The sequence below is a fragment of the Cyprinus carpio genome, chromosome A8 (genome assembly GCF_018340385.1).
Source record: "Cyprinus carpio isolate SPL01 chromosome A8, ASM1834038v1, whole genome shotgun sequence".
Taxonomy (NCBI): Eukaryota; Metazoa; Chordata; class Actinopteri; order Cypriniformes; family Cyprinidae; genus Cyprinus; species Cyprinus carpio.
In genome coordinates, this window is record NC_056579.1 from 11,691,738 (window position 1) to 11,718,806 (window position 27,069).

The 27,069-nt window shown below is 36.5% G+C and overlaps 2 protein-coding genes and 1 long non-coding RNA gene across 6 annotated transcripts in view; all 3 read left to right on the forward strand.

The window, feature by feature from the left end:
• Window positions 1-7,961: 7,961 nt before the first annotated feature.
• LOC109095299 (forkhead box protein P3) lies at window positions 7,962-15,670 on the forward strand. Of its 2 annotated transcripts, none has more exons than XM_019109003.2 (12): window positions 7,962-8,208; window positions 10,508-10,665; window positions 11,078-11,186; window positions 11,739-11,865; window positions 11,951-12,055; window positions 12,718-12,805; window positions 13,018-13,092; window positions 13,300-13,438; window positions 14,032-14,108; window positions 14,335-14,436; window positions 14,791-14,912; window positions 15,068-15,670. In XM_019109003.2, exons 2-12 carry the CDS (start codon window positions 10,510-10,512, stop codon window positions 15,156-15,158), a joined length of 1,191 nt encoding a protein of 396 aa, XP_018964548.1. In that variant the 5' UTR covers window positions 7,962-8,208; window positions 10,508-10,509; the 3' UTR covers window positions 15,159-15,670. The 2 variants fall into 2 exon arrangements, with proteins under 2 accessions (XP_018964548.1, XP_018964550.1); XM_019109005.2 differs by having other exon boundaries at window positions 7,964-8,208; window positions 10,508-10,656.
• A 1,421-nt stretch (window positions 15,671-17,091) lies between these two features.
• LOC122145920 lies at window positions 17,092-20,585 on the forward strand. The gene is made up of 4 exons (XR_006160647.1): window positions 17,092-17,325; window positions 17,611-17,659; window positions 18,552-18,656; window positions 19,503-20,585. It is a non-coding gene; the product is annotated as an uncharacterized LOC122145920 (long non-coding RNA).
• Window positions 20,586-26,273: 5,688 nt separating this feature from the next.
• The window catches only part of LOC109095301 (semaphorin-3F-like), a 35,324-nt gene continuing 34,528 nt past the window's right edge, over window positions 26,274-27,069 (forward strand). For 2 of the 3 annotated variants that reach the window (XM_042762197.1, XM_042762198.1), the window contains exon 1: window positions 26,274-26,800. The gene's annotated coding sequence lies outside the window, so the exon portion shown is untranslated. The remainder of the gene's footprint in view (window positions 26,801-27,069) is intronic. The other variant, XM_042762196.1, reaches the window with a different exon arrangement.

The window sequence follows — 27,069 nt, forward strand, 5'->3', positions numbered from 1 at the left end:
AGCATTCCCCCCCAAAAAAATATGGCATATATAGAGATATCAATAGGCCTGTCATTTTATAATTTCCAATTAAGTTTTCATATTAGTTTACCTTTTTGAAGTAAAATTAATCAGGATGGCTGATGGAGGATGGCATAGCCCAACAAAAGGTAAACCATTCCCTGCATTTCATTAAAAGTAAAAAAAAATACCTAGCCTATTCCGTGATTGTTATTTTTTATTTTTAATAATAATAATAAATTGGTTGTGCTTTATATAGCGTAATTTTAAAGTAGTAGGCTACTTATAGCCTATGTTTAATGTACCAATATGTAGGCTATAATTTAAGGGCTTTTGTATTCTGTCTTGGGGTTTGTGTTTACGACACTCTCATTTCTCCTCCATGGTTTTTGGGTCTTTGGCACATTTTTGACTGAAGTGAGGAATCTTGTAAGCCAGCTCACTCAGAAGGCCCTTGGTGTGTGAGCGTTTAATCTATCTGTAACTTCCTGGAAAAAAAGGTGTTTTGTCTCTGCGTGACACAGCGATGCGCTGCGTGCCCTCATGCCTGGCCAAACAGCTGCCTGAACCGCTGGAAGCCGCAGGAACAGATGGCCTACCCGACAAAAAGAAAAAAGACCTGAGGACACACAATCAGTCACCTGAAAGGAATTAAAGTACAAAAAAGCGTACTTGGTAATATTTTAAAAAGTTGATATAATTTGTAGGCAGCAAAAATATGAAGATATACAATTTAAATATTTTATTAGTCAGAGATGAATGCCCATGCTTTTCTTTTCTATCGGTAAGACGATTCTTATGTCATGTTTATAGCACTGCATTAGTGTAATCATGGTCACTGATATGAAAAGATGATATATCGGACATTAAAGTTAAACATTGTTACCTCTAGAACAAGGCTAAATATGCCCTTAACATTGTCGTATAATCTGGTATGTGATCATCATCACCTTTAATTATGATTTTTAAAATAAGGTTATATATTTTTATTAATAATCTTAGTACTATAATAGCTTAAATAACTTAGCATTAGCCTCAAGTAGAAAAAAACTAATTTACTTTAAATGAATAAGGACACTACGTGTGCAATAGCGCCCTCTAGTGGGCAGAACGACAGATTGTTACTGTACTTATTTTTTCCTTCTATAATGTTCTTAATCACCGTAAAGACAGTAATGACAATGTGGAGTGTTTTTTTTTTTTATTTCTTTTCTTTTTTTGTGTAATATGGAATGTTTTTTTTTTTTTTTTTTGGCGGGGCCATTATGGTCACGACATAATGGCTGAATAAATAAAAAAATAATTATACAATAAATATGTTATTTTAAAATAATATAATACAACAAATATAGAAAGATATTTAAAATAATATTACATTTTTATACAATATAAATTTAATAACAAATAACATTTAATCATTTAGCAGACGCTTTTATCCTAAGCGACTTACAAATGAGAACAATAGAAGACCAGTGAGAGAACAACAACAGTATACAAGTGACAAGTCTCAGTTAGTCTAGCACAGAACACGTAGCAAGGCTTTTTTTTTTTTTTTTTCCCTAAGAATAGAATATAATAGAAAAGAAAAGGTAAGTGCTAATATTAGTTGGTCAAGTGCTGGTGAAAAAGATGTCTTTATATGTTTTTTAAAGATGAGTAAAGACTCAGCTGTTCGAATTGAGATTGGGAGGTCATTCCACCAGTTGGGCGCAGTACAGGAAAAGGTCCGTGAGAGTGATTTTGAACATTTTGACATGCCAGCATCAGTACCTTGAATTTGATGCGAGCGGCTACTGGTAGCCAGTGTAACCTGATGAGGAGAGTAACGTGAGCTTTTTTTGGCTCCTTGAAGACAACTCTCGCTGCTGCAGTCTGAATAAGTTGCAGAGGCTTGATAGAACATTCAGGAAGGCCCACCAAGAGAGCATTACAATAGTCCAGTCTGTAGAGAACTAGAGCTTGGACAAGAAGTTGTGTGGCTTGCTCTGACAGGAAGGGTCTGATCTTCTTAATGTTGTATAGGGCAAATCTGCAGGACCGGGTCATTGTAGCAATGTGATCTGTGAAGCGTAACTGATGATCGATCACAACTCCTAGGTTTCTGGCTGTCCTGGAAGGAGTTATGGTTGATGAACCCAGCTGTATAGAGTAGTTGTGATGAAACGATGGGTTAGCTGGAACCACAAGCAGTTCTGTCTTAGTAAGGTTGAGCTGAAGATTATGGTCCTTCATCCAGCTACAAATGTCTCTCAGACAGGCTGCAATGTGAGCAGCTTCCGTCGGATCATCTGGTTGGAATTAGAAGTAGAGTTGTGTGTCATCAGCGTAGCAGTGATAAGAAAAGCCATGATTCTGAATGACAGATCCTAATGACGTCATGTAGATGGAGAAGAGAAGTGGTCCAAGCACTGAGCCTTGAGGAACCCCAGTAGCAGGAAGTTGTGACTTAGAAACCTCACCTCTCCAAGACACCTCAAGGACCTACCTGAGAGGTAGGACTTAAACCACAGGAGTGCAGTTCCAGAGATGCCCATCTTTCTGAGGGTGGACAGGAGAATCTGGTGGTTAACTGTGTCAAAAGCAGCAGACAGGTCCAGCAAGATGAGTACTGAGAATTTGGAAGCTGATCTTGCCAGTCGCAGGGCTTCAGTAACTGAGAGCAGGGCAGTCTCAGTTGAGTGGCCACTTTTGAAGCCAGATTGATTGCTGTCCAGGAGGTTGTTCTGTACAAGAAACATAGAGAGTTGGTTTAACACAGCTCGCTCAAGTGTCTTTGCATTGAATGGAAGAAGGGATACTGGTCTGTAGTTTTCTAAAAATGCTGGATTTAGAGATGGTTTCTTAAGCAGTGGGCTTACCCGAGCCTGCTTAAATGCTGAGGGAAATGTAGTGTGAAGCGAGGTGTTGTAATGTGAGTAAGTGAAGGTATGACTGAAGAAGAAATGGCCTGAAGGAGGTGCGTGGGGATAGGATCAAGTGGACAAGTAGTAGGATGATTGGAAAGGATAAGTTTGGAAACGTCCGTCTCTGAGAGTGGAGAGAAGGAGGGGAGAGAGTGTGTATTAGTCGTTATGAAGTTATCATCAGTCTGCGGTGTGGAGAATTGGTCACTGATGGTTCTTGTCTTATTTGTGAAGAAAACTGCAAAGTCATCAGCTGTAAGAGTGGATGAAGGAGGAGGGGGAGGAGAACAAAGAACAGAAGAGAACGTTTTGAAAACTGTGCGAGAGTCAGAACAGTTGTTAATTTTGTTGTGGTAGTATGTTGTTTTAGCAGTGAAGACATTTGCAGAGAAGGAAGAGAGGAGTGACTGATACACACTGAGGTCGGTAGAGTTTCTTGATTTGTGCCATTTCCTCTCTGCAGCCCTGAGTTTAGAGCGGTGTTCACGGAGAACATCGGGCAGCCAGGGGGCAGATGGGGTGGTGCGTGCTGGTCTGGATGACAGTGGGCAAAAGTTGTCCAAACAAGAGTTGAGAGTGGAGCAAAGAGTGTCAGTAGCACTGTTTGTGTCCAGTGCTGAAAACTGAGAGAGTGAAGGAAATGAGAATGAACCCATAGAGGATAGGCGAGAGGGAGAGAGTGAGCGTAGGTTGCGTCGAAAGGTGACCTGCGGAGGAGTGTGTGCCATGTCAGGAGTAAGTGTGAGGTTAGAAGTGATGAGGAAGTGGTCTGAGGTGTGCAGTGGAGTAACTTAAGTGTTGTCCGTGGAGCAACAGCGTGTGTAAATGAGGTCTAGCTGGTTGCCTGATTTGTGCGTAGCTGTAGTAGACGCTTGCTTGAGATCAAAAGAGGTCAGCAGCCTGAGGTTTTTATAGGTGGATGTTGAAGTCACCGAGCAGTACCAGAGGAGTACCATCCTCATGAAAGTTTGATAGTAACACATCCAACTCCTCCAAGAAGTTTCCCAGTTGACCTGGGGGACAATAAATGACTACAAAGTGGATTTTAACAGGGTGGGTAATAGTAATTGCATGTTTGCAAATTTCATTTGAGATAAGGAGACCAGTACCTCCACCCCTCCCAGTTGTGCAAGGGGTGTGGAAAAAAGTGAAATTAGTGGAGAGGGGTGCAGGAGTGGCAGTGTCTTCAGGTCTGATCCAAGTCTCAGTTAGGGCCATGAGGTTGAGACCGGAATGAGTAGCAATAGCAGAAATAAATTCTGTTTTGTTAACAGCAGACTGGCAGTTCCAGAGACCAACTGTAATAGAGAGTAAAGTATTAGAGGTCAGAGGGACAGGCCGTAGATTATTGTGATAGGCCTGCCTCCGACGTACAGTGCGTGCTCTCCAAGTGTAAGTAGTAATAGAAGAGATCTGAAAGCACATAGTGAGTACAACTGACCAATTTGACCAAGTATTTGAGAACAAGCTGTACAAAAAGTAAAGAAAGGGAAGAAATTCAATACTCAAGTGCCTTGTTGGTGTCCTTGCTCTGTGGAGTCGCGCAGGTAGAGTCAATGGTCTTTACACTCGTCGGTCTTCACACGAGGAGGCTTCACACAAGGGCTGCCGCGACTGCTGCCGCGGTGAAACTAACCAATTTTATATTTGCCTGAGTACTTGTTATTGAAGTCAGCTGGCCATGCCTTACTATTTAGCAAACCGTAAAACAGGGGAGTCCCGCAATAGGCAAACACGAAAACAAACACGACTTGAGCACGTATTTACCATGGTAAAACACAGTAAGTGGAAAAAAGTTTCCTAGCAACGACAACCGCGCTGAAATCTAATGAGAAAAATGAGGCAAAACATAGTCATAGTCTATAGAAGTGATTCAAAAGGTTTAGAATGAATTAACCTCCACTTCATGTGCATCAGCATCCATCCCACACCCATAATGCAGTTCATCTGTTCAATGCAAGGCCTAGTGCAAATAGCAGAATAGTCTTTATTTACAGATATAAATCAATAATATATAGAAGTGAAGCATGGAATTTGCTCACTGATTCTAAAGATATTTATTTGTGATACGTAAGAGTTCCTTTATGTAATTAGAAAGAGTGTTTGTCACTCGTTCCAGTGAAAGTGTTAAGCTCTGCAAATTTTTAATGGCATGTGAAATCGTGTGACTGTCGATTTTGAGTGAGGGGCTTTCAGAGGAAATCAGAATGAGGCTTATCAGAAGTCAGAACATGTCATGTGTGACATTTGCCAACCACAAAAATAAGAATTCTCATCAAAACAAACTTGTCATTTGCTCTTGTGAGGACAGTCCCATTTATGTAAATGTTATTTTTATTGTAAATGTTGTTGTAGCAGCCGTTTTCATAGTTGTTTGCTTTAAATTAAGCCAGTTAAGTTTAGTCAGTTTGAATTGGATGTGTTGATTCAGCTTTATTGCAGTGTGCCTTATAAATAAATACGCCCCCAAAAAATATACTTAAGCAATCACATCCTGCTATGAAAAAGCAAAAGATTTAGGCCTTAATATCTGCACTCAATGTGTTGTAAGCAAAACCCACCTCCGAACAGAAATCTTTAAACTATGAGGTTCTCTGCTAAAAAGGTCACTCACTAACGGTCGGTTATTAGTTTTTATTACAGTGGAAGCTGTGGTAAGCAGAGTTTTTGAAAGCCTTAAACACTGCTCGTCATCTTGGAATTATAAGGTTCTATCTGACATTTTTGTCAAAATTTAGTTATTCACATGTTCTTATTCTGTGACCTCTTTTTTACATTATGTGATGTTGTTTTTTAAGTTGTGTACATTTTGGAACTTTTTATTTAGAAAATAAAAAGGTTCTTTCTACACAGTCGAATGGAATGCAAAAACTTTAAAGCTCAATACCTCAAAACTGCTCAGAACGCAGATAGAACCTTATAATTCCAAGGGGACGTGCTGTTCTGTTGATGAATGCGTGCCAGTTGTTAGAATTTAAGATCAAAGTTTCACACGAATAAAAAAACACTGTGAGACCCATTTTTCAAAATCCCAGACAGTTTCACATTTTGACAACAGCATTTGCGTCAGGCTCTGGTGTGATTATAGTGTGATAATTCTCAAATATGAATATTGGGTCATGCTGTTTCAGTGGCGGCACTACAATGTAAAATCAATCTTCTACACCTACAAATGGATCTGAATCCGCTGAATCAGAGAACACCTACAATAAGAAATACTGAGTCATACTACTTAAAACATGTTTGACTCATATTTGTGTAAAATAGAGATAAATATCAACTGAGACAGATATCCGGATAACCAGAAACATACAGATGTGTGCCAAGAAAATGTCAGACTTTAAAAATAGCAGCCTTACTGCTAAAGAACAAAAGGGTCAAACATGTTGCAGTTCTGTGCATCATTGCTTAAAGATTTGAATGGTTGCCAAGTGAATCAATGCACTTTGTTTAGTTGTTTAGTTGATTTTTGTGTGTGTGTGTGTGTGTGTGTGTTTCACAGAAAAAAAAAAGCCATGCAGGTTTGGAACATGAGGGTGCGTAACTGATTTTTCGTTTCTGGTGTGAATCATCCCTTTATTAAACAGTGTCAGGTGTCATTATGCAGTCGACTGTCTACATCACTATTATTATTATGCTTTTGGCTTTTGATACCTTTGTTCTGCATTGTGACAATGTGTCTTCTTAAACCAAATACAATAGGAGAGAAATGACAATAACTATGGCACAACAGTAGGAAATTGTTAATGCATTATTTTCTTCATATGACAGATGCTGATTTTCACCTTCACGGTTCTCTCTTATTTTCTTATAAAAGTGACACAAAAGGTTGCAGTGAATATTGAATGTAATAGACAGAATTACCTGCATCATTTTTAAGAATCGTGCATTGATTTACCAGTTATGTAATTTCCAGGGAGCAATTGTTATTTATATTCTGGTTACAATTCTGAATACAGAAGAGAAAATGGAGGGAAAGAGATTTACAGTTAAAATTATACTGATCATGAGACTTTATGATGATGATATTTATTATTAATAATAAATGATTATTGTTGATGTCACTGTTGTTTTTGTAATGACACAAAAAAATTATGCGATGCCTCCCTCAAACATGTATGTAAATCACATTATTGCATATTCAAAACGATACGCAAAAGATGTTTGAAAAGTAAATGGAGTTTTAAGTCTCTTAAAGATCAGTTATAAAATTATGTGTGGGACACATCGTTGTATGATATTTATTTCTTTATTAATTATGCTCTTGACATAACTCAATGTTTGATGCCATCTAAGCACCTGTTCTTTAGAGTGAGTTGTTTATCAATACCCTCACGTTGTTGTTTGTGGAACATTTCTTTCTGTTTCCTTTGTGATGACACAGAGTATTTTCTGAGTATAAATAGTGCTTTATACTGACTGGCAATGACACATTCTATGTGGGAAGGTGGCAACTTCAGGTGAGTTTTAAAATGCACTACAGCTCTGCGGAAACTATTAATTTGATGTGTTGCCTGATATAATCATTGCTCATGTTATGGAAAACTTTTTTTATTTTTTTGTCTCTGCTGGAAATAATGAAATGATAGATCACATAGACCAGTCAATCACATACATATATATATATATATATATATATATATATATATATATATATATATATATATATATATATAAAGAAATACCCATAAAAAAATCTTTTGGCATCAGATCATATATCATATATATCAATTCATTTATGATTTTTTTTTCTTGTAATTGTACTGTATTTCCACGATAATGAGGCATAGTAGACAAATTATTTTATTTCCTAATAATTATTTCATAGGCTATCATTTGTTTTTTATATGTAAAAAAACAGCAACAACAATCTGTAAATAATATTTGGTCTCTAAATTTCTAGGTAAATTTAACATGTAAAATATGTTAAAATTGTGCTTACTTATCATAGTGAAACATTTGGGGGACAGAAAGACATTTAACATAACATAAACGTAAAACATGAATTGCCTTTCATCTTCCACAAGAAAATTTGTGCTCAGCCTCTGCAGAATGGCATGTTAGATGGTCTTTAGTGTCTAGTGTGTCCTCTGCCATTCATGGAAGAATAATATTGCTGCATCCCTTCTGCATGTGATCTATGACCTTTGGTACAATTTGAAAAATCTAACATTGCATTTAGTCCTTTAATGTGAGATTTTATCTCTCTTTTTCAGATTGATATTTTTATCCTATAAAGATCATTTTAGTCTCGTTTTTAATCAGAACAGCACAGGAAGACAACGACTGACTACAGAGGTGTAAGGTAAAGAACGCTGTTTCTTGGTGAATATTTACTTGTTTCTGAAATTTGCTTGATTTAATACTGCTTGTTATTTAATGATAACTTTGATAACAAAGTATTCCATGCAGGCCTTAGATGAGTCAGCTATGGATTATGATATTTCCAAATTATAAAAAAATTGTATAGATACTCAAATCTGAATCCACATTACCTGCATGTATGTCGGGACTCATTTGCTTGTGAAGATTCTATTTTGGTGCTAATGAACACTCATTTTCCAGCAAAAACGTTTTCAAATCATAGGACTATTGTAATTTTTTTATTTTTTTATTTGAGCACTTGCTTTGCATGGCTGAATAATATTTTAACCTTGTTGTAAAGAAAATGATTATGTGATATGATACTATATATATCACATATGAAATTAAGATTGTTATTATTGAAATGATTTACTGTTTTTCTTTACTGCATGTACGCCTATACTCAAACGTTGGAAATATAAAAGTGGGAGGATAAAAGAGATCAATTTATGGTCACTGTGAGTCATTTTGTTTGTTTTTTTCTCAAATCTTTTGCGGATACATCCTTATTTTACGAAGACTAAGTTTATTTATTTTTTACTTTCATGTGGTAGAGATGGAATGGAAAGTAGGTGACAAATATTGATGCCTGTATGTAGTTTCACTTAGATTATGTCTTGAGAAGCAGGTAAAATGCATGTGAAAAGAGGAAAAATTATCAAGCGAGATGTGAGTGAGTGATATGTGACAAGTGAGTAATATTCCATCGCTGAGTGGTGTGAACCGAACCGAAAGCAAAATTACATATGTGCCAGACACTCCTCACATTGCCTAGAAAAGCAAATGACTTAGAATATTAATGAAAGTATTGTCATTTTTCTTATTTTTATTCTTAATCGATGAAATGAAAATACATTTTCACTGAATTTTCATGTTTGCTTGCATTCGGTGTGTGTTTAAAATGTAGGGGAGTGCATGAAAACATCCTTTTGTTGTTATAGATGCACTGATCTCAACTCAGGCTCAATAACATCACCAACCACATTCTGTCGCTGTCTTATATCCCTTATCCTGTTCCTGGGTTGCTTCTTTCGTGCATGTTTTTGCAAAATGCAAAGCGTGTGTCTGTGGTTTCCTGAGAGGTGGGAGAGGTTTGTGTCTTTGCATGACAGATAGACGTCATGCATGTTTTGGGTTTGCATTCAAGAAAATCACGTTTAGCCTTTTCTAGAGACTTTAACATAAAATAGGAAAGTTAGAGATTGGAGATTGTCAGAAATAATAATGGTCTTGTGGCTACTGTAAAATATGTAGACTATTCACACAGAGAAAACCAGTCACTCACTTTGCTTTCCTCGTTCCCCCCCTTGGTGCTTACTGAAGAACTCCACGATTAGGGTCTGTGTTCGTAGCACTCACATCCCTTACATGCATGTCGAATTTCATGTAATTATACCAGCTCCATTCTTCTGTTCCCTCTTGGTTTTCTGTGAGATGCCAATAGTGTTTCTTTTGCCTTCTTTATAGTATACATTTAGGTGTGGCCATGTTTGCATTCATTTCCAACAAATGTAACTAATTCCTATCAGGTAAACACATTCCCAGGGGTTCATGAAGCTACTGAAGGGGTCTGCATGTGTAGTTATTGATATATAAAACAGAACTTTTTTTTAATTCAGTAAATTTCAAGATGCAGGGTAAGATGGTCAGTGATATCCCCCTTAAAAACAATATGTATTTACCTTTAAAGTGTAACATATTTAGATATAAGTTTAGCATGTGCAGGATGATGCCAGTGTGCAATTATGGGAAATAAAAAGAAACATTTGCTAATTTAGTTGTTTTAGCACAAGATGTAAAATTATTCAAAGAGGCCATCTTAAGAAGGGGTAAACATTTACAGAATTTACAAATGACTTCTGATAGATCTCTCATCAACAAATAGACACACAAAAAACTTTGCTTTTCAACATAATAAATGTTGTTGATTACTATTTTCCACCTACAAAATATTAGATCAAAACTGTTTCAGCTGACTAAATCTAATGAATGTTGATAAAATAACAAAATTAAAAATACCATAGCCATTCATCAAAATTTTTAAGCGATATTAAGCAATCATATTTCCTAATACAGGAAAATACAATAAGTTAACCCTAAAAAAAAATATGAGAAGCTAACATTAAATTAAATGTTTCATTGTCTCTCCAACAATATATATTATGTAAACTTGAAATGTAATGTGTAAGTTTGCAACTCTGTACATCAATCTGCAATCTTTTTCAAACTCTTGACTTCAGGAATGCCTCAATCTGAGAGAGAGAGTGACAAAAGAGTGAGTGAGAGGGAAAATGAACAACGGCCACCACTAAAAAAAGAGCGGGACGCATCTCCCCCTCTGTTATACAAATCTTCTTCACCACGGCCCGTGGAACATCTTTCTTCTGGGGTACGTTGTGTGAGTGAGCTTTATTCTCTGGTACTTTCTGTAACAATGCCTTAAAAAGGACAACATCCCTTTGTAGGTTGGTTGCATATAATTTACAATGCATTTTACACGCAAGATTCAAAATTGTTTTGTGTACAGAAGTATTTTGTTTGATAAAATTGTTGATCATTTTCTTGCTGTGTGTATTTTTTGTTATATACATATGTTATATATATTTATATTTGTATATTTTATATATATATATTTGTTCTTGATGTTTATAATTTTTATTTTTTGTTTGTCCTGATCACAAATAAAACATCCTCTGTGCCAGGTACATTAATTAACTACTGATGTTTAAAAGGTATAGTACAAATGTGCTGTAGCTCTCGGTGAATGGCCTTTATTGTGTTGGCCTGATTCTGTGGGTGTTTGTGTGTAGAGAGCTGCTGATGAGGAACGGATGCAGTTTCTTCAGCTGGTGTTTCAGAGTTCTCAGGCCGGCCTGATCAGGCCATCTGTACTTCGCTCTCCAGCTCACCAGCGTCAGGGTTTGTGTTCCAATTAATTATTCAAACTTCACATTTTCCCGGACATAGTCACATGTTTTTTGTTTTTTTTTTACTTTTTTTTAAAGAGTGACCATTAAAATTTCAGATTCATTTTTATGTAGGCCTAGTACTAACTGAATAGTACTAACTTAATTTACACAAATAACTCAAACAACAACAACAACAACCATAATAATAATTATTATACATTTTTTAATAATTTGCAGATTCTGCAAGGGGTGTGTAAATGTTTGACCACAACTGTCAAGATCAATATTTTATTATGCTGTGATTGCAATGTATTATTCATTATATTTATATGTAATGTTATATATATATATATTATAGAATATATGAACACACACACACACACACATAATTTAAAGACAATTTAAATGATTTTAACTGAGATTTATAGTTTTAAAAACAATTTATACACATATTAACATAGTATATTTGACTAATTTCAAAAACAATATAATATAATAAATAGATGAAAAAAATAATTTGTTATAGTACTCACAAGTGTGCACTATTTGCCTTATTCTTTAGCAAATGAGAGCAGCCCAACAGCCATGAACAGAAGAAAAGTCATAGGTCACAGTGCACAGACTTCCATCCAAGCTGTTTCTGGATCAAGCCAGCACAGGAAACAATCTTCCAGCTTTCATTCTCACAGGTAAGTAGAGGTAAGAAAATAAAATTGTAATGGTATTAAATGTTCATCAGTAAGAATCGTGATGCCCCTCATGTGTCCTTCTCAGCCCAGTCGAGTCAGAAATCCAGAGATCCAACAATCTTTTTGTAAACGGACAATGTCGCTGGCCAGGCTGTGACAAAGTCTTTGAAGGGTATACACATTTTTTGAAGTAAGTATATACGTTTTTTTTTAATATATATATATATATATATATATATATATATATATATATATATATACTACACACACATACATATATACATATATACATTTAGGGCTGCAAATGATTAGTCACGATTAATCACATCCAAAATCCAAAGTTTTGTTTACATAAATATGAGGTATACAATGTGAAGCAATCAAAAATAACAAAACAGCAATGCATGTATATATTTAAGAATAACAAGTCTCAGTTAAATATATAAATTATATCTAATATAATGTAGCAAGGGCTATTAATATACATGTATATACATGTAAATAAAAATATATAAACATGTGTGTGTATTTATATATACAAAATAAATATAGCCTGTACACATAGAGGTATTATTTAAACAAAACTTTTGTTTGGATGTGATTAATCGTGAAAATCATTAGACAGCAAAAATATATATATATATAGTTAACACACACACACACACATATATATATACAGTATATATATATATATATATATATATGTGTGTGTGTGTGTGTGTGTGTGTGTGTGTGTGTGTATATATATATGTGTGTGCATGTGTATATATTTGTAACATCAGCAAGCCTTCCTTGTTGGAATTTATCATTTTCAAACTTAAGAACACAGGTTTTGATTCTCAACCTATCTAGACATCTGAACCGAGACCATAGCACAGATGAGAAAACGATTGCGCAGTGGCGAGTTCAGCAAGACCTGGTACGGCACATGGAGAATCAGGTACCTCAGTGATTTAATCTTTCATTTACAGCACACACAAGTCACACTTTGCATCATTGATCATCATCAGTTATCATGAATGAGGCACAAGAAAGTGAATCATGGTTTCATTGGTTTTGAGTCATTGAGTGTGAACCCAAAAGAATCAAACGTCTTGGTAACAGTGGTTTGAAACCCCACTGGCTCTAACAAGCTATATATGATGATTTCAGCTCATTCAGGAGAAGCAGAAACTTCACGCCATGCAACTTCACCTTCAACTGTTTGAATGCATCTCGACGCGTACCGTAAGACTCTTCAGAATACTCTATGACAATGGCACAAGTTTCATGAGAGCGTTTAGAAATAGCGATTCTCACAGTGAACACGACATTTCCTTTTTGTGATTTCATAAAACGTCAGTAAATCGTATCTTATGGCGTCTACGGAAAACCATATCTGTGCTCAATATTGCTCTTATATGTAGGTGTGTTCTCTTGTGTGTTCTCTTTCAGGGGGTTGCTCCAGGCTGGTGGAGGCCGCTGGCACTAAATTTGCCCCAGGTGAGGGAGCCAGATGGCAGGACAGAGAGAGCTAGTGAAGCACCAGTACGACAGGAACCCTGGCATATACCCCTACCACACCTGCTGCCAGGTAAAATCTTGCTGTGCCCCTAACCACACACAGTCTAGCTTAGATGTGTCATTAGAAAAATCCAATCAAGTGAAACTGAAATGCAGATGCTGAAGTGGTGGGAAAATATACAGATTTATAAAGGTCACCACCTACCGCTGTTTACAGTGTGAAGGTCATGCCTATCTTATTCCTATTTCCTTTGGCTTTATGTGTTTATGTTGTTGGCCAGATAGTAGAAAGTTGGTGGTCTACCACTAGGACTACAGTTGAAGCTGTGAGATTGCTTGTTTCCTGTTGCCACACTTGGCATGCCTGCAGACCACAAAGGAAGCCTAAGGTCTGGACCAAATGTAGTTCAGACGTACTCTGCTGGAGTTTTGCTCATAAGCCGTTTATAATAACACTGTCTATATTTTGCTAGATGTATTGCGCAAGTGAATTATCGAAAATGACTGACTCATAGCCGTTGCACGACTATACGTTTTGCACTTGCTGCAAAACTCATAGCGACATACTTGAGGCAAAACGCACATATGAGGGTTTGTGGTCAGTTTCCAAGAGTATTGTGCAATGTTTTGCTTCTTAGTAATTTGGTTTTCTGGCAATTACAGATTTTGTTAGCAGTACTGAATACTACAAATATGCCAATGTACGACCTCCATATACATATGCTTTCTTAATCAGATGGGTAAGTACACATCTTTTGTTTGCCTTTATTGTATATATATAGTATATCATATTTTATACATATTTTATTATATTTAATATATATTAGATATATTTTAATTATTTATTATATATTTATTTTTAATACATTTTGCTAATGCTCACTCTGAAGTTTAAATGAATCCTTGTATTTTTAAAATAAAAATTATGTAATATATATATATATATAAAATCATTGATTCCTACAGTCAATTCTAGAAGCCCCAGACAAACAGCGGACGCTAAACGAAATTTATAACTGGTTCACAAGAATGTTCTTCTACTTCCGTCATAATTCTCCTACATGGAAGGTACTAAACATGCTGACACATGGAGACAGTCCCATTTCTGTTCAATTTGAAACTCAATTTAATATTAAAATGTCTAATATGTATATTTTTTAATCATATTGTGAAAGATGTTTGCTTGTGTGTCTGATTTTATTCCATATAAATTAGCTGAATTAAAACAAAAAAGCTCCAGTCTTGAGCAGGTTTATTTATTAGATCCTGAGATTGGTCTGACAGTTATATATATTTATTTATATTTATGTCCACATGGTGGCGCTCTTGACATAAGATCATACTGAATAATGCCAGTAGGCCTGTTTCATATGAATATCAGTTATATTCTCTGATTAAAAACTATTTCAACCTTTTTCTCAGAATGCTGTGCGACACAATCTTAGTCTCCACAAATGCTTTGTGCGGGTGGACGGGAGGACAGGGGCAGTGTGGACAGTGGATGAGGAAGAGTACCAGAAGAGAAAAGGGCAGAAAATCCAAAGGTCCTCTCATGCTCTTCCCTCATCCTTAGATGAATTAAATACACAATGAGATGTTCAAGATTATTAAAATAAGAAATGTGAATTAAATGTACAAAATAAACTCATTGTTTTGAAAAGTCTGTGTCACAATTAACATCTCATATGATGTTTTACAGGGACTACACTTTAAAATGGCTGACACCCTTCTCCCATTGTTCATCCCATGAAGCCTCAGATGTATCAGTAAAAGCCACAAATTCTCAGTGAAATGTATTCCAAACATTTCGTGAAGTATGCAGAAAAAAACAAGTTCAGCTTTAGATGTTAGAGTTTTAGGTATGATCCTTAAGGATGGGATATTTGTTAATATTCATTTCTTTTGTATCTCTGAAGAAACGGCAACTAGTCTTCCTTAAAATATGTCTTGCTTTATATAAATCTATGTATGTAATGTAAGTCTTTAAAAAATTACATAAATATCTTGTCTATATATATATATGTGAATGCATTAATGTAAGCATTTTTCAGTGTAACATTTTTATATGTTGTGCTAAATCTGGTTAAAATTATTAAAAATGAAATACAACAGCAATAACATATTAGAATATTCAGAATTATTCAGAATTTCCCTATGACGGACCAAACTCAAACTTGACCAGAAGAGGGCATCTGTTTGCGCGCACATTTTTGGGTGTGGTAATTCTGTAACAGAAGGCAAAGAAAAAGCATCAAAGCTGCTGGAATAAAAGACAAAGAAATTTCCTCTCCACATTTCTAAATCGTATTCTGATCACACTTATTCTGTAAAACTACTTAAAACTGAGCCACTCAATCAGGTTTGATCAAGGTCAAATTGTATGTTGAATCAAATATGTCTTATGAAATCCCTCACCAGGTTAAATTTAAATTAGAATTCCATTCTTTTTCTGCTTATTCTTCTTTGGGACACTTTTTTGTTCACCCTATTTAGCACATCTGGGACTTCATACTGCAGTCTAAAGGTGGAGAGTACATAAATCAACTGCATCTGCTTCCCTGTGGTTCTCTGTTTTGTCTTCCAGCTTGATGGGAATGCATCCATCCCTCGTGATGCTTCAGCCTGTGCTTTTGTGCTCCTCTGCCACCACAGGCATTTGCTCACCCCTACATTCCAGTGCCACTATGTGAATTCCCACAATGCCATTGATATAATGAAGCAGATCTCTTATTTTTTATTAATTAAATGGATTAATATATATATCTATCTACCCTATCTATCTATATATATATATATATATATATATATATATTCATACATGTATTAAAAGCTTCCGCTAAGTAAAATAGTGCACTACGGCGTACAAAAGCACCAAATAGCCTACTTCGTATGACACAAGTATGTCTTTGGTGTGATACAAAAGTAACGAAAGTCATGAACAAATGGGCTGTCTGGACAAAACAATAGAGATGGAACAGACAATGCAACAACAAACAATGGAACAAACAATCATTTTAACAAATTATTTAAAATAAATATATTGATGCCCTCGAAACACTGCACTCTGGTGACACCTGCTGGTCAAAACTGTAAATGTGAACACAACCCAAAATACATCTTTTACAAACCAATTAATGTTTTATGAAAGTGTATCTTCAAGTCAGTGAATTCAATTGATTATGAAGTGTATGTATAATTTGTATTCTTTTTAAATGTGTAGTGTTTGTTTTATGATTTTAGGCAGGACTTGACTGAGAAGGCCAATTAGAAACTATTTTCACTCTACCTTTTTAATTATGCATGCAAGTTTGTTAAAATTAATCAAAACAATTAAAACCATTAGAAACGAAGCATCATTTGCTGAAATCATGTGACTATAGCTATTTATAAACTATTTATAAAAAGAATCATGTTATAAACTATAAATAAATAACTTCTTAATTTTATGAATGACTTGTCAATTCTATAAATATTTTTAGTTTCTGAAATGCACTTTTGTGGTGTTTTCTGAAACTAAAGACTAAATATTTGAGTTGTTTTATTGCTCACATTTTCCAGCTATCTTAATGGGACTTCTCATGCCAGCTGATAATTTTATTGGTTCAGCACTGATCTGACAAAATATTTCAAACCCTATATTTTTTTTTCTTGTTTCCATGGCCTTGAGTCCTTCAGATGTATTATGATGAAAAATAGGCAGTTGACAGCCGCAGGCTAGAGTTAGCTGGACCTTAATTACACTTGGAGCATTTCCTTCAGAACACACCTCATTATATACCGGCCTCTGGACAGCCTCACTGTTTCTGACAGCTGCCTCTCTCTGTGTCAGGTGCTTATTACCTGCTCTTCCTCCCCTGTGGACTTCCAAACAGGTGTCTCAGCCCGTGTCTGTGTTATACGACTGCTGTGTTTTCATTACCTGAACGTGCCCTAGATATGCAGTGGAAACAGAGGATGGTATGTTCCTAGTGGACTTTCTGCAGAGTTTTACAGCCAGAGAAAACATTCAGCTTTAATGGACAGTGTCCTTTTTTTTCTTATAGCATTTTCAGGCTAGATAGTTGAGCATAATCATAGTTCTTTTCTTTACACTCACAATAGGTGTGTTTTGGTGGAAAGTGTGTAATCTCTGAGATTTTTTTTTCCTCACAGGTTCAAATGTTATGAATACAGAATGTTCTGTAATTTTGTTTTTAAAGTATTGCAATGGAGCTCAGATACCTATTCATTCTTCTATTGCAGACTGTACTGTCAAGTTTTTCCTGAATGGACTGTTTGGTGGACTACAACGGTAAGAATAAAATAGTCTATTCTTGAATCTAATCCATGTGTTTTCTATCAACAACTTGACCATTTCCCCTCAAATACTGAAAGGACTGTTTTTAGAATGAGTGATGTGTTGCTGACTGTCTAAACTAAAGCGTGATAGGGTGTCTCTTGTGCACTGTGCACATTTGGCACTGCAATGCAGGGTTAACACCTCATAAACCCGGGTAAAAAGCAGTGCTAAATTACAAGTGTAAAACGTACCTTTACCCGGGGTTATATAGCAGGGTATAGAGCCAGGTGTTAAGCGCAGTGTGAAAAGCTCTATGGTATTGTGCTGCACAAAATCTGATTCTTAATCAGTTTGTCCCCCAGAACAGGAGAGAAACTAGTTCGTCTAGGCATACAGCACAAAGGTGAATATCTCACACTTCATTAGCCGTTGCTCTTTGACAGGAAAGACAGACTTAACAGAGAACTGGGCTTGTAGGTTTTGTTTCACCTGTCTCGTCAGTCCCTGACAACTTCCCATCTCTGAAACATGCAAACGCTCGACACGGAGCCAGCGGGCTGGTATGTTTGACAGGCTGGGACAAAGATAAGGAATAGCATAAATGACACTCCTTCAACTAAACCACACCACAGAGAAGAACAATAAATCACTCTGCACCTCTACAACCTTATGCAAACAGCTGCACTATAAAACTTCATTTTTCTGGTTTGCTAGGTGAAAATTGCTTTGAAAAGCATCTCAAAAGTGTTAATTCTTTACATTTCCTTAGATGATTTGTCAGACAGTCAGCTTTTCAGTAACATCATTTAATTGTGATTTAAAAACCCACTTTTGGGGTTTTGATTTTATAAAGATTATATAAAGAATTTGTTAATGTCCCCTTTACTGTGTCTTTGTTCTCAAGTGTGACTGAGTTTGTACTGGTGTGGGCCCCACGTGCTGACGTACCAGCCATCAAGCATCCATATTCTCTGGTCTCAGCAGGAGGCAGACAGGCAGTGTTTTTCTGGTAAGTTCAGGGCTCTCTCTGCATTGTAAGTAGGATTATGAGGCTAAAGGCCATGCTTCACTCACAGCCTGTCTGTCTATTCATCCTCCTAAAAGTGACACACCCGCACCTACACATATGAGGGTGCAACTATAATTATGAGCACTGATTTCTTGTGGACCTTCAAAAAAAACCAATGTCCTAAAAAGACTCACACTCAAGGCATAAAAACAGCTTTCAAGTGACCTTCATATAACAAAAAATCTGTAGCCTAAACTTTAAAAATCAGACTCTCAGACATGAAACTGCCTGTATTAAGGAAGATATATTTTTTTACATAGTACTGTTGCAGTGAGATGCCGACAATAGATGACTATGTGCTCTGTAATTTAGCTAATTAATTTTTTTTCAGTGGTATTTTAATGCCTTAGGTGTCCATCCTAAAATGAATCTATTCAAAATGCAATTCTCAGTATGCCCAGTTATATTTAGTTCAATTCAGTTTACTGTATCCCAGATCCCTATGGTCTTCACTGGTCCATGTTTAATAATGATAGTCTCTTTTGTTCTTGTTTACACAGGACGCAGCTTAATTACATGAGTACACATTTATCTAAATTGTTGCTATTTGTATGACCTTGAAAGAGGAAAATCATATTTAGCAGAGAGACAGATTTTAATAGGCTCTGCTAGACCTCATTAATTTCTCATCAGGAAAAGCCCTGGTCATCCATTCAGGTTTGAGAAACTTCAAGCTGGGCTTTTCTCCCCAAACACAGATGTCGGAATCTAAATAGACTATCTAAATTCATTACACCAATCCCCCATGTGTTTGATATTTTCTCACTAACTCTTTGTTCCTTCCAGCATCCCAGTTGCACAGCAGAATTTCCTGCACCGCATCTGCAATCTCCCTCACCTTGATGTTGTTAGACATATTACCTTTGAGAGAATGAAAGAGCGTCTTTCTGCAGGAGAGGATGAAAGGGCGCTGGCCTCCATCTTAGCAGCACGGAGACGATCTCTCCGCAGGGCACCGCAGCTTTCTGATGCCTCCTGACAGCTCAGGACTTTCCTCAACTTTCAAGTCGTGATACAGTAGTCAAATAGCTCTGGGGGAGAAAGAAACCATAATGGGAGAGATGAGAGAGAGGGAATCTTATCTCCTTTTTTTTTTTTTCTTTTTAGCTTAACAAGTGCTGCGATCTAATTACCTGGGCAGAGACGTCTGGAGATGAGAGAAGATTCTAGAAATGTGTTTGTGTTATGTATGTGCACATATGATGATATTTTTACTCACAAAGAACTTGTTACAAAATGTGTAAAGGATATAGCATGTAAATGTATAGACACAAATGAATGGAGACGGCGGTTCCGACAAATGTACCAAACTGTAACGAGCAGTATTAATAATGATAGTTCATATGACGAGAAAAGAGTGTGATTGGTTAGTTTTGATGTTTTTGGTCTGTGTTGCATTTATATTTCACTTGAACCGCACCCGAGTTTGTTTAGAAGCGGGTCGAGAGTCCCATCTTTTTAGGAGGTCTCGGTCCATTTGTTTAATGTACTGTACTAACAGAGCAATCACATTGATTTAATCCAAACCTGGCAAGTGTGAAAAAAAAAATGAAAAAAAAAAAAAGGTTCCAAAAGGGTTTTTGCAGCGATGCCATAGAAGAGTCATCTTTGGTTTTCCCCAAGAACCTGAAAAGGTTCCATGATTGTTAAAGTTCTTCATGGGACCATAGATGTCAACATTAAACCTTTATTTTTAGAGAGTGTAATAGCAGACAACCTGGATTATACAGAACAAACTGATCCACTGCTGCTAATCAAATGCGTATGCACGTACAAACACAGAGAAAGCTGAATGAAGAGAGGATTTGAAGCCTATTAGATTGGTGATGTGAACACAGGCATAGACATGTCATGCTTAATTCTGGTCCAGGGATTTCCAATGGGTTTGACTCCAGCAGACTGGTGTTTCTGTTGATGGGACTTTAAATGAGACATTCTTGTAAAGCAGAGATCATGATACGAACAGCTTCCGTATAAACAATCTTACATGCATGAAAACACACATTCATGCCCAGGCACACACAGAGACATGTGGGAACACACACACACACACACACACACACACACACACATGCATATATGCACATACAGCAAAGTGTAAGGAGAGTGGGAGGGAGGGATGGAGAGATCAGGATGAAGAGCGAGAAGATGAATAGCAGGATAATTAGCCTCATCTCCCAGGACCTGACAGAAAAATGCAGTTGAGATGGATGGAGTCCATGGAAAAATAGAGCCTATAGTCCACCCCCTGCCCCCCTTTCACCCATCCCCCCCAAGTCCTCTTCCCGTCCCGGCATTCAAACAGGACTACGGAGAGAGGCAGAGCGAGAGAGAAAGAGTAAGAGCATCCCTATTGGGTTGGTTATCAAAAGCCCCTCATTCCCCAGAAATCCTCTCTGAGAAGTCAGCGAGGAGAGTCTGAAAGAGAAAAACACAGTTTTAAACCTGACAAAGAAAGCCACAAAACTCATTAAAAAATCACCTTAGAGCCGTAATTTACCACAGTTTCTTTTTGAATATTTTTCTTTTAATAAAAAATATAGATGTATTCGAACATTAAAGAAATATAAATTCATATAAAAGTTCAACGACATGCAAATAAAACAAATATTTTCTTTTTCTATATAAGTTGTCAATGTTTTATTATTTATTCAAATAAATTGTTTCTTTTCCCAGAGAGAAAACCCTTTGCAGGTTGTGTGTATCCTTTAGTATCTGTCTGGTTCATCGGCAGCCTGACTTTCTGTGAAGCAGACTAAAAACACACACTTACAAATAACTTTAATCCTTCATCAGCGCTAAAAAAAAAAAAAAACAAGTGGGAAGATGTTCATCCATTGACTGAGAGCATTAGTCTATCTTTTATTTTATGTTATGTTTCATATTTCTCTTTCTTGATGCTTGATGATCTTAATTGACAAAAGCTATGAGCATATTTGCATTTGTAAACTGCAAAATAGATTCCAATATAATCAAATATACATTATATTCGCTGAAGCACTGCGCTGACAGATGCCTGTTCTGTTTCTGATGTGTTGCGCTATTTCTGACAACTTGACAAATGAATGGCTTAAAGACTTACCATTGAGGTGATCTATTTGGAAGTTTTGCTTTAATGTGTCCAGTGTAAACAGCATGTCAATGGACATGCTCGATGTAGAAAACTTTTTTCGGATCTTTTTCTAAGACTAGCTCAGAGCTTGCTTTCAATAACATATGTCTGACAAAAACATATCTAAAAATTGTCAAAGCAACATTATTAAAATGATGACTGTAACCCAATTTTATCAAGCAGATATGACTAAATGAATGTTGTGCAGCAAGGCCAGATCTAATCCATTTAGGATTCTTTGTCTTTCTTTCTTTCTTTTTTTATTTTCATGCTTTTCTCATTAAAACAAATAGTATGATTTCCTTAAATGTCTTTGCACAGTGCTCTGGTGCAGGAGACTTATGAAATCAGTATGATACATGCTGCTAATGTTCAGCAGGATAGAGAGCATCTGCCAAATCACCAAAATTATGTTAGATTAGATATGAAGTATTAGTTTGGAGTAAGGGCTCCGTTATGGATTAACAGAGGTTGGGGTTTTATTAGAAACAGAAACTCATATCTCTTTGACCTTAAGGTCAAATTCTTGTTGCATTAGAGTTTAACCACTTTTTTGTATCTGCCCTTTAATCAAATACAAATGGAGTTGAGGATGTTTTTGGAAAAGAGAGTGAGTTTTATTTATTTTTGTATTTTTTTTTTTTTTTTTTGCTTTTTCTCACCAAGGACCTTACAAAATTATTTGGGTAACTGTCTGAATCTAGAGAGTGATGATTGGATTTCACATGTTCCCCTCTTTGAGGGGTTGTGATCTTAATGCTTTGACTCATGGTGATCTCAGCAGAACCAGAATTTCTTTGTATAGTTCTCACTGATATAATCAGAGGCTCTCATTGGCCAGAGAGAGAACGGAAAGAGGCTTCATCTGGGAAAAGCTGACAGTTTCAGGTGGGTTTTGTTGACTCTCTCTCTGACCTTCTTCCTGTTCTCCCGTTTTCTGATGGGAAATAGTTCATATCCGTTGGAGAAAACCAACCCTCGCAAAACTCTGTGCGTCATGCATGATGCATAGCCAAAGATACAGAATATGAAGTTCCCTTAATTCATTTTTGCTCATGTTTGTCATCACACTGTTTTAGAGACAACCTAACAGCTAAACAAAATAACAGCAAGTTTGAAATTAATATATGGTGAAGTTCACACATTATCAGTGCTGTATGCGTGATTGTGCTTTAGAAACTTTCCATAATACTTTTGCAAGCCAAGAGAAGTCAAAATAACACAGTCAGATTGTAAAATATTTGTAAGTTCCAGTATGCATCTGTGACTCTAGTACACAATAGAGATGACAGGACAAAATACTCTTGGGTCCTGCCATGCTCTTCCTTGCAGGTTTTATATGGGGATATGATTACATGAAGTAACTGCCAAAGCAAAGCAGTGATGCTGGAAAAACCACTGGAAAAGTACATAATGAAAACACAAGTCTCATGAGCAAAATGGAAACCAAATTAGAGTAAGTCTCCAACAATACTATCATTGCAAACTCTTTTTGGAAGGAAAAGGAGAGCAAAATATAAATATCACATGTATAAAATCATATTTTACAGGTATTTTAGGGCCTTTTAATTATAGAAGGAACCAAAATATGGACTGAATACATTTAAAAAAAAAAATCAAAAACATAAGAAGTGACAAAAAGATCCTGTATGCATGCTGCACTTGTATTAATTTCCTCTTAGAGGAAGCATATATGTGTTTCACATGCATCTGTTCCATGTGACTGTCAGCTACATCAGATTGGATGTTCAGAGGAAATCCTAGCGACACTGCCCTGGGTGGGAAACTACACTTCACCCTTTTTTTGATACTACCTCTTATCCTGTTCAACACCAAAGCAAACAGAAGCACCAAATACTACTGTAGAGTGGAGCTCCATCTGTCCAACTTTCCAACTGTTTCTATATAAGTAATAATTATTTATGAGTAACAAAAATTATGGGAATAAATGTAGGATAGGTTTATTTAAAAACTTTTGTAGTGTTTGAACTGGTTTTGACGATTATGTTCTTAGTTTTGCTTGATCTTCCTGTGCATGTTCTAACACAAGTGTGTGAGCAAACAAACGAGCACGAGAGAAAGATGTGACGTGGACATGATGTGGGCGTGTTTTATGCAAATTACTAGCTGTGGACACACACTCCCTCATTTAAAATAATCTGTATTCATCAGTAGAACTACTTGCATGCATACACACCTGTTCTAAATTGTAACAACTTAATTATGTAACAAATATGCAAAAACAATTCAGTCTGAAGACATGAAACAAAACTGAAACAAAATGCCTTTTGTGAAAACTGATTTTTCATTAAGATTTTCTGCATGTTTATATTGTCAAAGACTGCAAAACGACTAGGTTTGTGTCATTGCCGGTATGACCTGCATTCCCGGAACCCCTTCACCCATAGCTGCATACCTCTGTCGGCCATCCCAAATCATTTTCTCTGTGTGAAAGCAAACAAGACCGATCGATTCATCCTCCCAGCAGGTAGAGGAGCCCTGCAGCATGCCTGTCAGTAAAATCATGAGCATCTACAGGAGCGATGGATTGAATAGGCTATGTGAGACGAGTAGGCTTATGACTGACTTGGGGAGGTGAAGGGTCTTGGGCTCCATTGGAGAACAGGATGACCCCCACACAAAAGGCCAAATGGAGACATGGGGTTTGTTTTGGAGGCAGACACACACACACATACACACACACACACAGAAGAGAGGAATTTGAGAATGCCCTGATGTGAATGCTGTCTTTAATCCTTTTCCTGGTCACCCTGCTTCTTTCGTTGTGGGCCACCAAGGCTGGACTGTCAGGAATCTCAAGAATTCCCAGAGCGCTTTTTACCCTTTTCCTGCATGGAGACACCGGGCACAATGACAGCACTGCCCTGTCTGTGTACAGGGTCAGATCCCCCTCAGTGTCTTTCTCTCTCTATCTGCCACCTCTTTCCGCTTCCTTACCCCTCAACTGTGATGTGCCAAAAACCTGTTAACTATTACGTTGGATATTGTAACAACATAAAGAGAGTAGCAAAATCAGTATCAAGTGTAATTCATATGCAAGAACGTAACCAAGTATTTAATAATGAAGGCGACAAAAGATACAATTTAGAAAGATATTAATCAACCATTTGAATACTAATGAAGATGACTCAATGTCTAAAGGTATTTTCCTAGTGACAGTTATTTTTAACATCTCTTAAAAGTGCTAGATTGACTAAATCAAAATCATTGAAAAATCAAAATCCAGTAAAGTAAAATACAAGCAGTTGTGTTATTGTTAATTGAAACTAAAACTGTTATTAATGGTTTTTGGTAAAATAAATTAAGTTCAAATACAATAAAATATATATATTATATGGAAAACTTAAGAAATGTTGCCTTGGCAACTAACTGAACTAAATAAGTTGAAGTACTGAAATTACTGAAATAAAAATCAATGAAAGCTAATAGTATTAAACAAAATTAAAATGCAAATATAAAATGAAAGCTAATTCAAAATATGAATAAATTCTATAATAGTATATGAATAATACTAAATTAACAATACATTTCAAGGGTTAGACTATTTTCAAATACAAGTGGTAGAGAAAATTGTCCTACCTTTAATAAAAATAAAAAATAAAAAAATAAAAAAATTAATACAGAACCGAAGCGTTTCAAGAGTAAAACCCAACCTGGTTGTGTCTGTTACACCAGATGCAGCATGATAAAGTAATAACCTCTTCCATTTTTTGTCGTTTAGCGCTAGGATACATTTTGTTGGTTGCTTGGTTTCTATTCCTGCATCGTTGCGCTGGGTAGCCCCGCCCAATGTTTAATATGATTGGTCTAAAATCAGTTCGACATATACATTAAACATGACTTATCTTCTAATTGGCTGAGATTGTATCACACAGCAGTTTCACTTTTTTTCTCTCTTTTTTTTTTTTTTTTTTTTTTACAGACTAATTGCTGGAATAACACCAGAAAACAGCACAGTTATACTGTGAGAAACACATCTGTTGTTTGTAGTGATTTTTTCAGCTCAACCCATAAGGCTCATGTAAAGCTACATTAAACACCAACATATAATCGCCTCCCTCCTCAGTCAGAGGTAGAATCTCCAATAATGCAACTTATTCTGTGAGGTTTGTGTTTTCAATAGTCTACTAGCAGAAACATATGACTGAAATAATTTTAGACCCAACTGACTGGCTAAATGTTTAAATGGTAATCTTTTCCAAGTTCTATTCATTTCAACATATCTGCCTTTAGAAGATAAGACTATTATCACCAGAGTGTCAGAGCGGCTCACAGAAACCCGCTCTGTCTCACATCAGAGAGAATTAAATATGAGGCCTCACCCCAACTAGGAGGTTTATTATAACCCATGCAACCTGACACCGAGGATGATAACTCTAAGTTAATAGGACTCAGTATTGGGAACTTCATGTACTAGCTTATAATTAATGACTCCCTCTTTGTAAGATTAACTAAGAGGCCTGGTTTATTAGCTGGATGACAATCCTTCATTCAGTTCCTCAATCAGGCAGCGGGGGCTGCGTGCAGTCGAGTGCTGGCAGGGAGCTGGTTAACACTGACACGGCTGGCTGGTTTTAATAAGGAGGTAGTGGAGAGAGGGCGAGGTACAGCACACAGCACAGCCGACACCTGCAAACACTTGACTGGACTCGTACAGAGAGGCAGCGCGTCTGACTCTCAAATACTAACGGATTTTCTCCTCATGATATTGTGAAAGATGACAGTGCGCCTGGAAATGGCAAAGTTTTTTTGAGCTCCGCGTAATTCTCACTGGGTAACCGGTTTATGAACGCTAGCTAGTACTTTAACTGCGCAAACTGGAAACTTTGGCAACTGCCTACAAACAAATGGACATTGACGCGTTAAGGTGTGTTTTGTGACTTGTGTTCGCATCGGACAGCTGCGTGCCACGGAATGTAACATCTTCCATCTTAAGTTACCTGGACAAGAAGTAAGTGGCTCTTTAAAGAAAGAAACATGTTTGAAACATTCAGCAGTCTGTTTGTTTGATACGGTTTGTGTATTTGCTCATCTTTTAGGTCTTTGTTTACATTATCATGTCACTTACAGGCTGTCTCTCAAAAAGAGAGGTGCCTAACACTTGTGGGAAGCATTTTTTGGGCATCATCACGCGACATATGATCCTCAAAAATGCAGTTGCCACGGAAAATGTAAAAAATGAAAAGATATTTGAGGTTCCACAGATGGCTATACCGATGA

Coding starts and splice junctions, on each gene's coding strand:
- LOC109095299 (XM_019109003.2), top strand. CDS start 10,510: ATGCCTCAATCTGAGAGAGAGAGTGACAAAAGAGTGAGTGAGAGGGAA. Junction 12,056..12,717: donor GGGTATACACATTTTTTGAA/GTAAGTATATAC, acceptor CAACCTATCTAG/ACATCTGAACCGAGACCATA. Junction 14,437..14,790: donor ATAATTCTCCTACATGGAAG/GTACTAAACATG, acceptor CCTTTTTCTCAG/AATGCTGTGCGACACAATCT.